The sequence below is a fragment of the Thalassophryne amazonica genome, chromosome 8 (genome assembly GCF_902500255.1).
Source record: "Thalassophryne amazonica chromosome 8, fThaAma1.1, whole genome shotgun sequence".
Classification (NCBI taxonomy): domain Eukaryota; kingdom Metazoa; phylum Chordata; class Actinopteri; order Batrachoidiformes; family Batrachoididae; genus Thalassophryne; species Thalassophryne amazonica.
This window is the reverse complement of record NC_047110.1, coordinates 72,068,300-72,084,691: the sequence shown is the minus strand read 5'-3', so window position 1 is coordinate 72,084,691 and position 16,392 is coordinate 72,068,300. Positions and strand designations below refer to the sequence as shown.

Sequence of the window (16,392 nt, the reverse complement as noted above, 5' to 3'; positions counted from 1 at the left end):
CTACATTAATTTGCCAAAATGTGTGGGGGTGTGAACACACACACTAATAGAGCTTTATGAATTTTTTTTTCTCCACATTTCATGTTGCATGTGTTCACACATTGTTGTTGTGTTGGCAGTGACATGGTGTGCTTTCTAAAAACAGATGGGAGCAGAAATATGGATATCTGGACACCCCCCCCCCCCCTTTTTTTTTTTTTGCCAATTCTGGTCATTAAGGAAAACTCACAAAGCAAGGTTAGATATCCCTTTCTACCTAGCATACTGGCATAGTATGTTACTATGCTTTTTACTCTTAAATTCATTTTTATTAGGAAATGGAGTGGGCCAAGGCCTCAACTATATCTAAATTCTGGGTCTTTTAGTGCAGCTTAGGGCTAGTGGCCGGACATCACCTTAGTATTTCTTCTGTTTTTTCTTGTTGCTTAATGCTAACAAATTATACTGTATTTCTTGTCTTTCTGATGCCTGATTCTGTTTTTTTTCCTCTGTTTGTGGTGCGGCTCCATCCAGAGATGGGTGTGGTGTCTGTTCTGCAACCCTCTGTCCTGTGCACTGGCAGCAATTCCCGTATATTCGTTTTGTGAATTGTTTTGTCAGTTGTGTCGCCACCATGGCCCAAGCAGATGGGCGCCCCTTTAACTCTGGTCTGCTTGAGGTTTCTTCCTAAAATCAGAGGGGCTTTTTCCTTACCACTGTTGCCTTTGTGCTTGCTCTGGGCAGGGGCGTAGGCAGAAATCATAAAACGGGTGGGCCCAGAAAAAATCAGACGGGCCCAACCTTTGGGGTTGTAGGTAAGGTGTAGGTATTATAATACACCATTTGAAAAAGTGTGCCTCATTTGGACATCGCAAGCAACGTTATCACTTAGCCTACAGCACTGGCAAAGTGAGCACACAGACGCGACACGTCAGACACAAGTACTCTTTATGGATAATGCAAGCTGCAGTGCAGCGCCACACACACACACATTCAGTGCAAGTCTGGTAGCCTACTTGGCTCGGCCTAAACCCAAAACGTCAATAGGTATTTAAATAAGGCATTGTTTCAAAAATGAATTCCAAGTTTAATGATGAACACATCTCAGCCAACTGCACAGATGCTGTGTGCACAGTTACACAGACGCAAAGTGTCAGACACAAGCACCCCATGGACAATGCAAGCAGCAACGCAACGCTTAGTCATGTAAAGTCCTTTAAAATAAAAATTCAAAATATATCCGCAACATGAAAACAGGTTGGCTCGGCGGCCAAATTATGAAATTGATAAACAATGGAAACCATGGCTTGGCGGCCAAATTAAAAACCATCAGAACGGACACCAACATGATTCGTGGCAGTTGCAATATAATATTAATAATTAGGCATATTTAGAAGAAAAAAGTAATTAATGGTCTCACACTTACATTTGACGAATCCTTTTAATGCTACAGCAGGAGACGACGGGGTTTTTGTTGAACTCTCTTATCACGTCATCATAGTCCAACGATTCAGTCAGTTTTCTTTCAAGGGAAAGCACGGAGAGCGCATTCAGTCTGTGTGTCAACATGGATGTTCTGGTGGACGTTTTTATCCATTTAACAGTAGAAAACAGCCGTTCCACAGTGCATGTTGTTATTGGCATTGTGATGAGGGCCCGCAGAAGACTATTTATTTGAGGAAAAATGTGCTAGCGAGGGACCACTGTACTCTGAAAATGAATTAATAAAAATCACAGAAGATGAATCAGATTTTTTTGACAAAATTTATTAATTGTTGCTCAGTGCTAACGCAATACCATATCATAGGAATACAATGAGGCAACAACAGGAGACTTTCGTGTGTTGACTCAGCCTTCTCATTGGATGGGACGGGCCTGGCTGACAAGTGGGCGGGCCCAGGCCCATCCAGGCCCACCCTTGGCTACGCGTAAGGCTCTGGGGGTTGATACGGTTAGACCTTACTTATGTGAAGTGCCTTGAGGCAATTTTGCTGTGATTTGACGCTATATACATTAAAATAAATTGAAAAGATTTGCTATTTCTTGAGCATTTGAACAAATACTTTCCTTTCAATTTAACATAGAGCTCAGACCTGTCTGACACCTGCTGTGAACACTGCCATCTACTGAACCTGTCCGGGGTTGCTGCATAGAGTTATTGTCACATGCATGGTGGAAATTTGGAACAGGTGTGGTTGAAGGAGGGAAACTTGAAATGAGCTTGGTTGTGAGTTTCTTTCATTCCCAAATTTTAGACTGGGTGGACACCAATGCTGCCAGTTTTTTCCATTGTTGAAGTTGGTTGTTGAAGATTTGAGGTTTGGAAGAAGACATTTCTGCAGGACGAGTACATCCCAGCAATAGTAAACTCCTCTTTGTAGGGCATGGTCTGCATCCTACATAGATAATGCATTGGATGTTTTGTTATTATACAGCTGAGGTTTATTTATTTATTTTTTTCATACTTAGACATGCTTCACTGTTGATCAGAGCATTATGTGATACATCTGAGAACAGGGATCAGCAGTAATATGTGCTATAGTCTGTAGTTTACCTTTGTTGGAACAGGCCATCCACTGAATGGGTCCTTTATCATAATTGTGTTGTCCTACGGAGAAGGTGAAGATCCTCACCTGAAACAAATTCAACAATATTTCATATGACAAAACTAGATGTGCATATCAATAACCCTAACACAACAAATCGGCCAAGATTTTTAATTTTTGATACACCAGATCATTCCAAACTTTTGCTTATGTAATATCCAAAAGACGTCTGTCACCTGCTCAACACCCCCATCTGCTGGCCTTGTTTCAGGAAATAATCTCATCATCCCATGCATGATAGGAAAGAAATGCCCACTTTGAAATGCAGCTATGAGCTAGAAATTAGTGTGAAGTCTAAAATAAGTGTGACCGATGTTGAGTGTGGCGCGTTAATGAAACAGCCCAGTCACACATTTTTTTTTTTTTTTTACCGTGCCCCGTCACGAAAAGTGCCTCATTTTTGTGACACGGTGTTTATTTTGATATTTATAATCCTCCCCTTCTCCTAAGTCTAACCATAACCATATCGTAAGTGGCTACCCTCCCCTAACCATAACCCCTCCAAGACACCCCCACCGGCACCCCACATTTCGGGCCCTTGTCATGAAATGAATTTGTGCGTCTGTCACGAAAAGCGCCCCATTTTCGGGACACAGTTTTTATTTTGCTATTTATAATGCTCCCCTTCTCCTAACTCTAACCATAACGCAAGTGTGTACTCTCCCATAACTATAACCTCCCAGACGCCCCCCCCCCGGGGGACCACAAATTTCATGTCCCCATCACGAAATTAATTTGTGCGCCCATCACAAAAAGCACCTCATTTTCGTGCCCCCGTCATGAACCTATAGATTAATGTATTTTTCGGAATGCTATCATGAACTGCCGTGTGACTGGCGGACCCGGCGCCACAAGGGGGCGTTTGGGGGCGACGCCCCCTCACGTCATCAACCTCGCCCCCTCAGATGTGAGAGTTATCAAAAACAAAAATAAGAAAGAAAGAAAAAGAAATACTGGAAAATATAGCGCCTCGCAGTTTTGTGGATTTTTTTAGTCCAATTTTGCATGCTTTTTTTTTTTTTTTTTTACAGCGCATTGTGCTCTGCATCCTCATCAAGCAGGCCGGTGTTCTGTCGAGATGACAGGACACCTGTTGCAGCACCACGAAGGGAGAGTATGCGCATTGTGTTCTGCGTGTCTGTTTATAAGAATCTTCTCACCCAGAAGAAAAAAGAGCGCCAATAACTACCCATAACTGTGTTCTTCACTCGGAAAAAGACACCTGCAGGAAGGCCTTCAGCAGAGCGGTGCCAGGACGAAGAGGAGCAATCAGAGGAACTGTGAAATACTGGTCAGTCACTATTAATAATTTCTTATGTGTCCAACCTCGTAGGTTGATCATTAAAATTAAGTTCGTTAGTTCTAAAAGCCATCATAATTATTTATAGGAAAACATTCTCTTTTTATTTCTCAAACAAATGTTTGGGCCTGAAAACAGGTTGGTCTTATTTTTCTACTAAGGTTTGAACTTTGAGAGTGTTTACACACGAGAGAAAAGTGAGAAAATGTTAATGCCTGTTTGAGAAAAGTGTATAAAGTGTGTAGTGAGGGCTTTTACAGCCTTAAAACGTCTACAATAATTGTAAAAAATAACGCTGTCTACTTCGCAGATTTCGCCTATTGCGGGCTATTTTTAGAACGTAACTCCCGCGATAAACGAGGGACCACTGTATATCTACATGAAAGGTTTATCTTTGACCCGTGACTGTCATACCCAGTTGCGCTGTGTTTGTGCTTGTGATGGAGGGCTGTATGTGGGGTTAATCTACTGTCTCGTGTTGTTTCTCAGATCAGTTGTTGGTTTGGTTTTGTGGTATGCAGGAGATCACTTGACCGAGGATCTATACGTTCAAATAATAATTAAAAAATACTGTCATCACTCTTTACTCTTACTCAGTCAGTCTCTTACAATGGTGTAGCCTAAATACACGAGCTTTCTAGGAGCGCAGCCAATTCATTACGCACGCTCAGAGGCACGTCCCCTCCGGTGCGCACTTTTTTTTGGGGGGGGGGGGGGGGGGGCGACCCTCCTGTGATAAACTCATCGCCCCCTTAATATTTTTTTTTCTGGCACCGGGCCTGGTGACTGGGATGGAATGAAATGCACGGGCTAATGCGATACACAGAGTGCAAGACTGATCATGTGAACACACCAAACAACATATCCTGTGCATGTCACACAGAGCAGGAGTCCCAATATGGACAATTGTGCGATATGTTACAGAAGTTTAAAATGACCAACTAAAGAAAAATTTTGTTTTGAGCTGTCGTGTTTTTACATCCACAAACATAGACCAGTATGACATTCAGTTTAACATAAGACCCCGATATTATTCACGTTTAAAACAATACAAATAAATTGAGAAATATGACTCCTATATTAGATGAGGACAGTCAACATAAAAATTTACTTTGTCAACAGGTTCTACCAATTTGTACTATTTTAATTAAAAGCAAAAATATTAAGTTCATCTAAATGAATGTGTATCATCACAAGAAATATTTTAACATAAACTGAAAACAAAGTTATCAAGTGCAAAGTCAGGTCATTTACTTTTCTGAGTGCAAATAATGACATCATCAGCTTTGGCAAAGGGCAAAGTCATTGAGGTCAAAAGTCAAAAATTTATCTCCTCCCTACAACCCCACTCTGATGTCCACCAATTATGCCACACATATATGTTAGCTGGTTCTGAAACTGCCCAGTGAAGAGGTCAATTATTGCAGCTGGGGTCAATGAGGCCAAAGGCATCAAACCTGGCACACATATAGGGGTGACTTCTGGAATTGCCCAGGTGATGTCAAATTTATCAAAAGTCAATCGCTAGAGCCAGAGTTATGTCTGCCTCTCTTTGTTGCCCTCTCTTGTCAGGTCCTTTTGCTGATTTCTATCAAACTCGGTATGTCAAAGTTTGAGCCCCGATGTGCTGAAAGAATTCATGTTGGCAAAGGTCAGCAGCAAGGAATTTGATTTTCAATCCAATTTGGACTAAATATGGCACACACTTTGGTGGATCCTGGTCAGCCAAAGTTCAGTTATTTGGTTGCAGGTCAAGATCATTCAGGTCAAATGCCAGACCTGCTGTAGGCTTTACTGTCTTGATGCCCATGAGTACTGTGAACCCGTGATGTTGTTAAATGCAGGGTCCTGGTACTCAGGCCAGTGTTGGTAGTTTTAACAACAAATGTTAAAATAAAAGTGTTCCTAAAAAGCTGCTAAAGTCACTTAAAGCCAACAACTCACGCAATGGTACCATCACCATGACCCTCATTTGTTTTCTACGTACCTTCTTGTCAGCATTGTATTTCTCCAGTATGGCCTGAGCTCTTTCCTCTCCTCCGTCGGTGAACAGCATGATAATCTTGTTGCAGTTTGCTCTGCTCACATTTGTCTAGTCAAAGTAAACACACATTGGTTTTTCCATTAAGACGGGTTTGATTTCTGCCCACTTGTCGAAAGCATGGACGGCAGTTCATCTCCCTCAGTCTGCTTAACTCAACAGAAACGCTTTGCCATTTCACAACAGTCATTCATCCCAGACAAAATATATACAATTTTCCGTAGTTGCAGATAACAAGTGACACATTCATCCAGCAGATGGCAGTGAAACACAACAGAGTAGGAACACCAATGTAGACGCATCACAGGTTAACACTCTGCCATATTTAAACATATTGGAAGCACATTGTAGTAGCTTTTTTTAATCATAAAACTCACCACAGAGAGCTGCTCAAAGGCAAACTCAAAACCTTTGGTGTAGTTAGTAATTCCTTTTGCAGTGATGTTCTCCACAGCATCCTTCAGAAGCTTCTTATTCCTCACGTTGGCTTGAACCAGATGGTCGAAACATGCTGTTTTTTTCACCCTGGTGTTAAACTGAGAAACAGATGTAAGGAGTTGTGACCTACAAATTACTCATATCGTTATGTCTGCATATGTATTCCAGCACTGTAAATGCAGAGTACATGGGCACACACACACACACACACACACACACACACACACACACACACACACACACACACACACACACACACACACACACACACACACACACACACACACACACACACACACACACACACACACACAGGCACATGCACCCACACCTGGCTTTGGGTGTTCGGCAGCAGTAAACAGACACATTCATCAAGTCATACTAATTGCTTCATATCCTCGGCGCTCAAGGGTTCGGTACCCATGGAAACAAGATTCTGCTTTATAAGCTCGAAGTTTGGCAGTGCTTTTTTTAAGGCCAACGCAGACTATTTCACCCCACACTGCAACACAATGCACACATGGGCACACATCATCTTGATTTAAATCCACAGCATGATTTAAAAAAAAAAAATGTTTGCCAAAGAATTAGGATTCACAAAACAGCCATGTGGTGTCATTATTCAATTATATTTATTTATTTATTTATTTATTTATTTATTTATTTATTTATTTATTTTTTGTGCTAAATTTGATGTGGGTGCAGGCCTCCAGCCCTGCTGGGGGTACTAGTAGGTATACGCTGAGGCGCCGAGCTACTACCATGACAGAAAGCTTGATTAGTTGCACAAATATGAAGCACAAACACACCTGGAATATTTGGAGTTACACAATATTTTGAACAATCCATTCTTTAAACACCAAAGGTGTGACAGATAAAAGTTAAAGTTAAAAGATAAAAGCTGTTCGTAAACTTAACAACAGCGGTGAAGCTCTATGGAAACAAAATCAGTCTGTGGGAATATTTGACATTTGCATTATGATGATTTCAGCTGGAGGTCTCAAGTAGTGATGGTGAGATGAAGCCCGCTGACATGTCGTGGCTTCCCAGCCAGTTTGGACTTTCTTTTTCTTTATTAAAGGTGTCTTTACACCTTTGCACTCTGTTATGGCATCAGTTTTGATTTGTATTGCGTCAGTGCTATTGCGTCAGTTTGAATGGATACTGGAAAGAAAGAAAGAAAGAAATGCACAATAGAAAAAATAATAAAACTTCACCATATTACTCTTGGGGTGATATAAGATAAGATAAACTTTACTGATCCCACGGTGAGGAAAATCAGTTGTTGTAGCAGCAAGAGAAAGAAAAATATGTACATTAAAAAAGATGACTAAAGTATATTCAAATGTTTGCTGGTGGGTGCATAAATACTAATGTGAACAAATTACATGAAAAATAGAATACAAGTGAGTATGTGTATGTATGTGTGTATAAGCAGGGGCGCACATAACTGGTACTCATCATGCTTGTGTGTGCTAAACATTGATGCACAGCAGAGGGAAACACTTTTCTTACAATCTGTCATTGCTTTCCTCTTATGAAGCACTTTCTTGTGTTTTCTGCTGCTCCTCATTTATTTTTTAGCACTGTGAGTACCAGTTATGTGCATGCCTGTGTATAAGTATGTATAGATATGGTAAAATTATTGCACAGGATAAATTGCACAGTTGTGCATGTAATAAAGCACAAAAGGTGGCGGAAGAGGTAGTTAATAGTTACGGTGCTAAAAACATTTTGAGGTATTATACAGTCTGACTGCATTTGGAATAAATGACCTGCAGAGGCATTCTGTTTTGCAAGGAGGGTGCAGCAATCTATTACTGAAGAAGCATCTTAAGGTTCCCACAGTCTCATGTAAAGGGTGAGAGGGGTTGTCCATAATTGGTGTCAGCTTACCTAACATCCTCCTCTCACCTACCACCTCTATGGGGACCAGAGTACATTTCAGGACAGAACCAGCCCTTCTTGTTGTGTGGGCCGCTGAAGAGGAGGTACTGCTGGCCCACCACCACCAGAGGGCGCCCTGCCTGGAGTGCGGGCTCCAGGCACCAGAGGGCGCCGCCGCCTTACGAGAGCAGTCAGACAGACAGACAGCTGTCACCCATTACTGGACACAGCTGACTCCACTCAACACGGGGGTATATCATCAGGACGGCGTCTCCACCTCAGTGCCGAGATATCGCCTTAAGACTGAGGTAACGTTCTCTGCATTCATATTCTGAATAACCAGCTAAGACTTATAAACCTTTTCAGGACTGCTGACTACTAATAGCTAAATTGCTTGGATAAGTACTCACCTTCCTGCTATATATTGTCAAGAGGTGGAGGCGGCTTCTCCCCTCTCCGTTACTGGGTGCTGTCGCATCCACATCTGTGTGTTGTTGCTCTCTCCCGCCAGCAGTACCGGATCCGACGAGCGGAGGCAGTGGCCACCTGGGAATTCGGGACTTGGCGGTTCCAGTATTTCCAGGGTTCGGTGGCAGAGGAGATCTGGGTGGTTCCGGTTCGACTGAGACGGACGTCTCCTACCTTCGAGCCTGCCCACACGACACCAGCGGATTCGACCCCAAATTGTTCATTGTTGTATTCGTTGTGCTCGTTTCACAACAGTAAAACTTGTTGTTCACCTTCCTCCATTGTCCGTTCATTACACCCCCTGTTGTGGGTCCGTGTACCTACACTTTCACAACAGGATATCTCGGCCAGCGTCATGGACCCCGAGGGGCGTCAACCGGCTGTTGAACGGCCAATGGAAGACCAAGGCGCGTCAGCAGCTTCGGGAGGGGTAATCGGTGAGTTGCAGCGGATCCTCACCGCTTTCACCTCTCGGATCGATTTAATGACCGAGCAGCACGTTCTCCTAAACCGCAGGGTGGAGGCTCTCGCCGCACAAGTGGAGGCGCGCCCTCCGGGCGCCGCTGCGGCTCTCCCTCCCGAGGACCCTGCGCGTGAAAGTGACGTTCCACTGGTCGTTCAACGGTCCCTTCCTCCGTCCCCAGAAACATACATAAGCCCTCCAGAACCGTACGGAGGCTGTGTGGAGACGTGCGCGGATTTTCTGATGCAGTGTTCGCTCGTCTTCGCACAGCGTCCCGTGATGTACGCGACTGATGCTAGCAAAGTAGCTTATGTAATAAATCTGCTTCGTGGGGAGGCACGCGCTTGGGCTACAGCGCTCTGGGAGCAGCATTCACGGCTCCTTCATACATACGATGGGTTTGTACGGGAGCTCAGAACGGTGTTCGACCATCAGAGGAGAGTCCGCTTCAACCGCACTACTGTCAATGAGACAGGGGCGTCGGAGCGCAGCTGCCTATGCAGTCGCCTTCCGCATCGCGGCGGCGAGATCCAGCTGGAATAGCACTGCCCTCCGCGCCGCCTTTGTAAACGGACTGTCACTGGTCCTAAAAGAGCACCTGGTGGCGAAGGACGAACCGCGGGACTTAGATGGGCTAATTGATTTGGTCATACGACTCGACAACCGGTTAGAAGAACGCCGTCGGGAACGAGGCGAAGGGCGTGGCCAGGCACGCGTCGTCCCTCTCCCTTCCGGGTCCGATCGAGCTCCGCCCTCCCCACGCTCCTCTGTTCCTGCGCTCCATGCGCCTATGGCTCCCCCTGCTGACGAAGCTATGGACACGAGCAGGGCAACATTTAGGGCACCTGGAGCACAAAGGAGGCGGGCCCACGGAGCTTGTTTTGTTTGTGGCTCGAGTGAGCATCTCGCAAACGACTGCCCCGAGCGGTTAAACCTCCAACGCCCGCCCCTAGAGACTGGGCCAGGGGTGGGCCAAAACATTCACGTGGGACACACCCACATTGCCACACGACTCCCAGTCACGATCCTGTTTGAGGATTCAACCCTGAAGGCCCCAGCACTGGTGGACACGGGCTCTGAGGGGAATCTGCTGGACAGCAGATGGGCGAGGGAGATAGGGCTCCCTCTGGTGGCTCTTACCTCGCCTGTGCAGGTTCGGGCGCTAGATGGCTCCCTACTCCCACCAATCACGCATAAGACACCTCCAGTAACTCTGGTGGTGTCAGGTAACCACCGGGAGGTGATCGAGTTCTTTGTGACTCAGGCCACCTCCCGTGTGGTTTTGGGTTTTCCCTGGATGCTAAAACACAATCCCCGGATTGATTGGCCGTCCGGGGTAGTGGTTCAGTGGAGCGAAACCTGCCATCGGGAGTGTCTAGGTTCCTCGGTTCCTCCCGGCTCCCAAGCTACGGAGGAGGTCCGAGTCCCGCCCAATCTGAAGGCGGTGCCGGCGGAGTACCATGACCTCGCTGACGTGTTCAGTAAGGATCTGGCTCTCACGCTTCCTCCCCACCACCCGTATGATTGTGCCATTGATTTGGTTCCAGGCAGTGAGTTCCCGTCCAGTAGGCTGTACAACCTCTCACGGCCGGAACGCGAATCAATGGAGACCTACATCCAGGACTCATTAGCTGCCGGGTTGATCCGGAATTCCACCTCTCCGATGGGTGCTGGTTTCTTTTTTGTGGGTAAAAAAGATGGCGGGCTTCGTCCATGCATTGATTATAGGGGGTTGAACAAAATCACGGTTCGCAATCGATACCCGTTGCCCTTGTTGGATTCGGTGTTCACCCCCTTGCATGGAGCCAAGATCTTCACCAAGCTTGATCTTAGGAATGCGTATCATTTGGTTCGGATCCGGAAGGGAGACGAATGGAAGACGGCATTTAACACCCCGTTGGGCCATTTTGAGTACCTGGTCATGCCGTTCGGTCTCACTAATGCTCCCGCGACTTTCCAAGCGTTGGTAAACGATGTCTTGCGGGACTTCCTGCACCGGTTCGTCTTCGTGTATCTGGACGATATACTCATCTTTTCCCCGGATCCTGAGACTCATGTCCGGCATGTCCGTCAGGTTCTGCAGCGGTTGTTGGAGAACCGCCTGTTTGTGAAGGGCGAGAAGTGTGAATTCCACCGCACTTCTTTGTCCTTCCTGGGGTTTATCATCTCCTCCAACTCCGTTGCCCCAGATCCGGCCAAGGTTGCGGCGGTGAGAGATTGGCCCCAACCCACAAGCCGTAGGAAGCTGCAACAGTTCCTCGGCTTTGCTAATTTCTACAGGAGGTTCATTAAGGGCTACAGTCAGGTAGTTAGCCCCCTGACAGCCCTGACCTCACCAAAAGTCCCCTTCACCTGGTCGGATCGGTGCGAAGCCGCGTTCAAGGAGTTGAAACGGCGCTTTTCGTCTGCACTAGTTCTGGTGCAGCCCAATCCTAGCCGCCAGTTAGTGGTTGAAGTGGATGCCTCGGACTCAGGGATAGGAGCGGTGGTCTCCCAGAGCGGGAAGACCGATAAGGTTCTTCACCCGTGTGCCTATTTTTCCCGCAGGTTGACCCCCGCTGAACGGAACTATGACGTCGGCAATCGGGAACTCCTAGCTGTGAAAGAGGCCCTCGAAGAGTGGAGACATCTGTTGGAGGGAACAGCCGTGCCATTCACGGTTTTCACTGACCATCGGAACCTGGAGTACATCAGGACCGCCAAGCGGCTGAACCCCAGGCAAGCCCGCTGGTCACTGTTCTTTGGCCGTTTTGACTTCCGGATTACCTACCGTCCCGGGACCAAGAATCAACGATCGGATGCATTGTCCCGGGTGCACGAAGACGAAGTCAAAACGGAACCGTCGGATCCCCCGGATCCCATCATCCCGGAGTCCGCTATCGTGGCCGCCCTCACCTGGGACGTGGAGAAGACCGTCCGGGAGGCCCTGACCCGTGACCCGGACCCCGGAAACGGACCAAAGAACAGACTGTACGTCCCACCAGAAGCTAGGGCTGCAGTCCTGGACTTCTGTCACGGTTCCAAACTCTCCTGTCACCCTGGGGTGCGAAGAACCGTGACAGTCGTCCGGCAACGCTTCTGGTGGGCATCCCTGGAGGCCGACGTCCGGGACTACGTCCAGGCCTGTACCACCTGCGCCAGGGGCAAGACCGACCATAGAAAGACCTCAGGGCAGCTACAGCCACTGCCCGTGCCTCATCGCCACTGGTCCCACATCGGCCTGGACTTTGTCACGGGTCTCCCGCCGTCCCAGGGAAACACCGTCGTCTTCACGATAGTGGACCGTTTCTCCAAGGCGGCCCACTTCGTGGCCCTCCTGAAGCTCCCAACGGCCCAGGAGACAGCGGACCTCCTGGTCCACCACGTTGTCCGTCTGCATGGAATACCATCAGACATCGTCTCCGATCGTGGTCCCCAGTTCACCTCGCACGTCTGGAGGAGCTTCTGCCGGGAACTGGGGGCCACGGTCAGCCTTTCGTCCGGGTATCACCCCCAGACCAACGGGCAAGCAGAGCGGGCCAACCAAGAATTGGAGCAGACTCTACGCTGTGTGACAGCCGCGCACCCGACGGCCTGGAGTACCCACCTGGCCTGGATCGAGTACGCCCACAACAGCCAAGTGTCATCAGCCACCGGCCTCTCCCCGTTTGAGGTGTGCTTGGGGTATCAGCCCCCCTTGTTTCCGGTGGTCGAGGGAGAGGTCGGTGTGCCCTCAGTCCAGGCCCATCTACGGAAGTGCCGTCGGGTGTGGCGTGCCGCCCGCTCTGCTTTGTTAAAGGCCCGGACGAGGGCGAAGAACCATGCAGACCGGCGGCGGGCCCCGGCCCCCAAGTATCGTCCTGGGCAGGAAGTGTGGTTGTCCACCAAGGACATTCCCCTTCAAGTGGACTCCCCCAAACTCCAAGAACGATACATTGGTCCCTTCAAAATCCTCAAGGTCATCAATCCCGCCGCAGTGAGGCTCCAGCTTCCGGCCTCGCTGCGGATTCATCCAATTTTTCATGTCTCCCGGATAAAACCCCATCACACCTCACCCCTCTGCACCCCGGGTCCGGCACCACCTCCTGCCCGGATCATCGACGGGGAACCGGCTTGGACCGTGCGCCGGCTCCTCGACGTCCGTCGGATGGGCCGGGGTTTTCAGTACCTGGTGGACTGGGAGGGGTACGGCCCCGAAGAACGCTCCTGGGTGAAGAAGGGCTTCATCCTGGACCCGGCCCTCCTGGCCGACTTCTACCGTCGCCATCCGGACAAGCCCGGTCGTGCGCCAGGAGGCGCCCGTTGAGGGGGGGGTCCTGTTGTGTGGGCCGCTGAAGAGGAGGTACTGCTGGCCCACCACCACCAGAGGGCGCCCTGCCTGGAGTGCGGGCTCCAGGCACCAGAGGGCGCCGCCGCCTTACGAGAGCAGTCAGGGTGACAGCTGTCACCCATTACTGGACACAGCTGACTCCACTCAACACGGGGGTATATCATCAGGACGGCGTCTCCACCTCAGTGCCGAGATATCGCCTTAAGACTGAGGTAACGTTCTCTGCATTCATATTCTGAATAACCAGCTAAGACTTGTAAACCTTTTCAGGACTGCTGACTACTAATAGCTAAATTGCTTGGATAAGTACTCACCTTCCTGCTATATATTGTCAAGAGGTGGAGGCGGCTTCTCCCCTCTCCGTTACTGGGTGCTGTCGCATCCACATCTGTGTGTTGTTGCTCTCTCCCGCCAACAGTACCGGATCCGACGAGCGGAGGCAGCGGCCACCTGGGAATTCGGGACTTGGCGGTTCCAGTATTTCCAGGGTTCGGTGGCAGAGGAGATCTGGGTGGTTCCGGTTCGACTGAGACGGACGTCTCCTACCTTCGAGCCTGCCCACACGACACCAGCGGATTCGACCCCAAATTGTTCATTGTTGTATTCGTTGTGCTCGTTTCACAACAGTAAAACTTGTTGTTCACCTTCCTCCATTGTCCGTTCATTACGCCCCCTGTTGTGGGTCCGTGTACCTACACTTTCACAACACTTCTAGCTAATCTGTTGAGTCTCTTCCTGTCTTTCTCAGAACTTTCACAGCCCCAGCAGACCACAGCGTAAAAGGGTTTCAGCAGTGTCCTGCACACAGCAAAGGACCGCAGTCTCCTCAGCAGGTTTACAAAATAATTACAAATGTTTCAGTAAATGTAGTTGAATTGGAAAACAGGAAAACAGATCTAATCGGCTGTTGTTTCCCATGTGACCTCTGGCAAACTTCAGCTGAAATTCTGCATGTTCTTTTTAAGGAAATCCTCTTCTATACCGCTTCATCGTGGAGCTGTATACTAACTGGTGATGCAAATGACAGAAGTTGTACAATCCCCAGTTACACGAGAAGCCTACAAGTTGTGTGGGTGTTTTGGTGGCTTCCTTCATGATTCTCCTCCAGCATGGGCACTCAGAACTGCCAACTTGACACAGATTTACCATACAGTATAATACAAATATGAATACTTTATTGCCCACGATGTGGAAACATTACTCTGGTTGCACCATAAAAACACCATCACAACAAGCACCATAATTTTATACCTAAATAAGAGTTCATATAGCCTCAACACATATCTATAAACAGGATTAAAACTCACAGTGCACAACATCATGACAGCAACCATAAAATATATCTCATTAAAAACTCATGAACATAACAACATAAATGTCACAGATCACACAGACTCCCTGCAAAGTCAGGAGGACATGACTATATCCTGAAAGGACAAAATCCTCACTTCATTTAAAACTCTAACACCACTTTGTACAAAGTATGTCTTACAGGTATTTCTGTTTGCCTTTGGTACTCTATAACATATCCCTGAACGTAAAACTTTGAATTCTCTAAACAATGGATGTGACATGTCATTTGTAACTATGTCAGCTTTACCTCTTAAGACTTGATCATTCAGTATTGTTCAGTTTTGAGTATATTTCTTATTGTTACATGGGAAACAAGGTACCAGTAGATTCAGTAGATTCTCACAAATCCAACAAGACCAAGCATTCATGATATGCACACTCTTAAGGCTATGAAGTTGGGCTATTAGTAAAAAAAAGTAGAAAAGTGGATGTTCACAATAATAGTAGTGTGGCATTCAGTCAGTGAGTTTGTCAATTTTGTGGAACAAACAGGTGTGAATCAGGTGTCCCCTATTTAAGGATGAAGCCAGCACCTGTTGAACATGCTTTTCTCTTTGTAAGCCTGAGGAAAATGGGACGTTCATCACATTGTTCAGAAGAACAGCGTAGTTTGATTAAAAAGTTGATTGAAGAGGGGAAAACTTATATGCAGGTGCAAAAAATTATAGGCTGTTCATCTACAATGATCTCCAGTGCTTTAAAATGGACAAAAAAAACAGAGACGCGTGGAAGAAAACGGAAAACAACCATCAAAATGGACAGAAGAATAACCAGAATGGCAAAGGCTCACCCATTGATCAGCTCCAGGATGATCAAAGACAGTCTGGAGTTAACTGTAAGTGCTGTGACAGTTAGAAGACGCCTGTGTGAAGCTAATTTATTTGCAAGAATCCCCAGCAAAGTCCCTCTGTTAAATAAAAGACATGTGCAGAAGAGGTTACAATTTGCCAAAGAACACATCAACTGGCCTAAAGAGAAATGGAGGAATATTTTGTGGACTGATGAGAGTAAAATTGTTCTTTTTGGGTCCAAGGGCCACAGACAGTTTGTGAGACGACCCCCAAACGCTGAATTCAAGCCACAGTCCACAATGAAGACAGTGAAGCATGGTGGTGCAAGCATCATAATATGGGCATGTTTCTCCTACTATGGTGTTGGGCCTATATATCGCATACCAGGTATCATGGATCAGTTTGGATATGTCAAAATACTTGAAGAGGTCATGTTGCCTTATGCTGAAGAGGACATGCCCTTGAAATGGGTGTTTCAACAAGACAATGATCCCAAGCACACTAGTAAACGAGTAAAATCTTGGTTCCAAACCAACAAAATTAATGCCTCGCAGATGTGAAGAAATCATGAAAAACTGTGGTTATACAACTAAATACTAGTTTAGAGATTCACAGGATTGCTAAAAAAAGTTTGAACATAATAGTTTTGAGTTTGTGGCGTCAACAGCAGATGCTACTATTATTGTGAACACCTCCTTTTCTACTTTTTTTTTACTAATAGCCCAATTTCATAGCCTTAAGAGTGCACATATCATGA

At 46.9% G+C, this 16,392-nt stretch overlaps 1 protein-coding gene across 1 annotated transcript in view; it reads right to left on the bottom strand.

The window, feature by feature from the left end:
- Positions 1-16,392, bottom strand: part of LOC117514925 (voltage-dependent calcium channel subunit alpha-2/delta-1) — a 301,141-nt gene that overhangs the window by 90,020 nt on the left and 194,729 nt on the right. Inside the window, 3 exon segments of the mRNA XM_034175496.1 lie at positions 2,534-2,612; positions 5,873-5,977; positions 6,304-6,462. Of these exon segments, the coding sequence (XP_034031387.1) occupies positions 2,534-2,612; positions 5,873-5,977; positions 6,304-6,462 (343 nt within the window).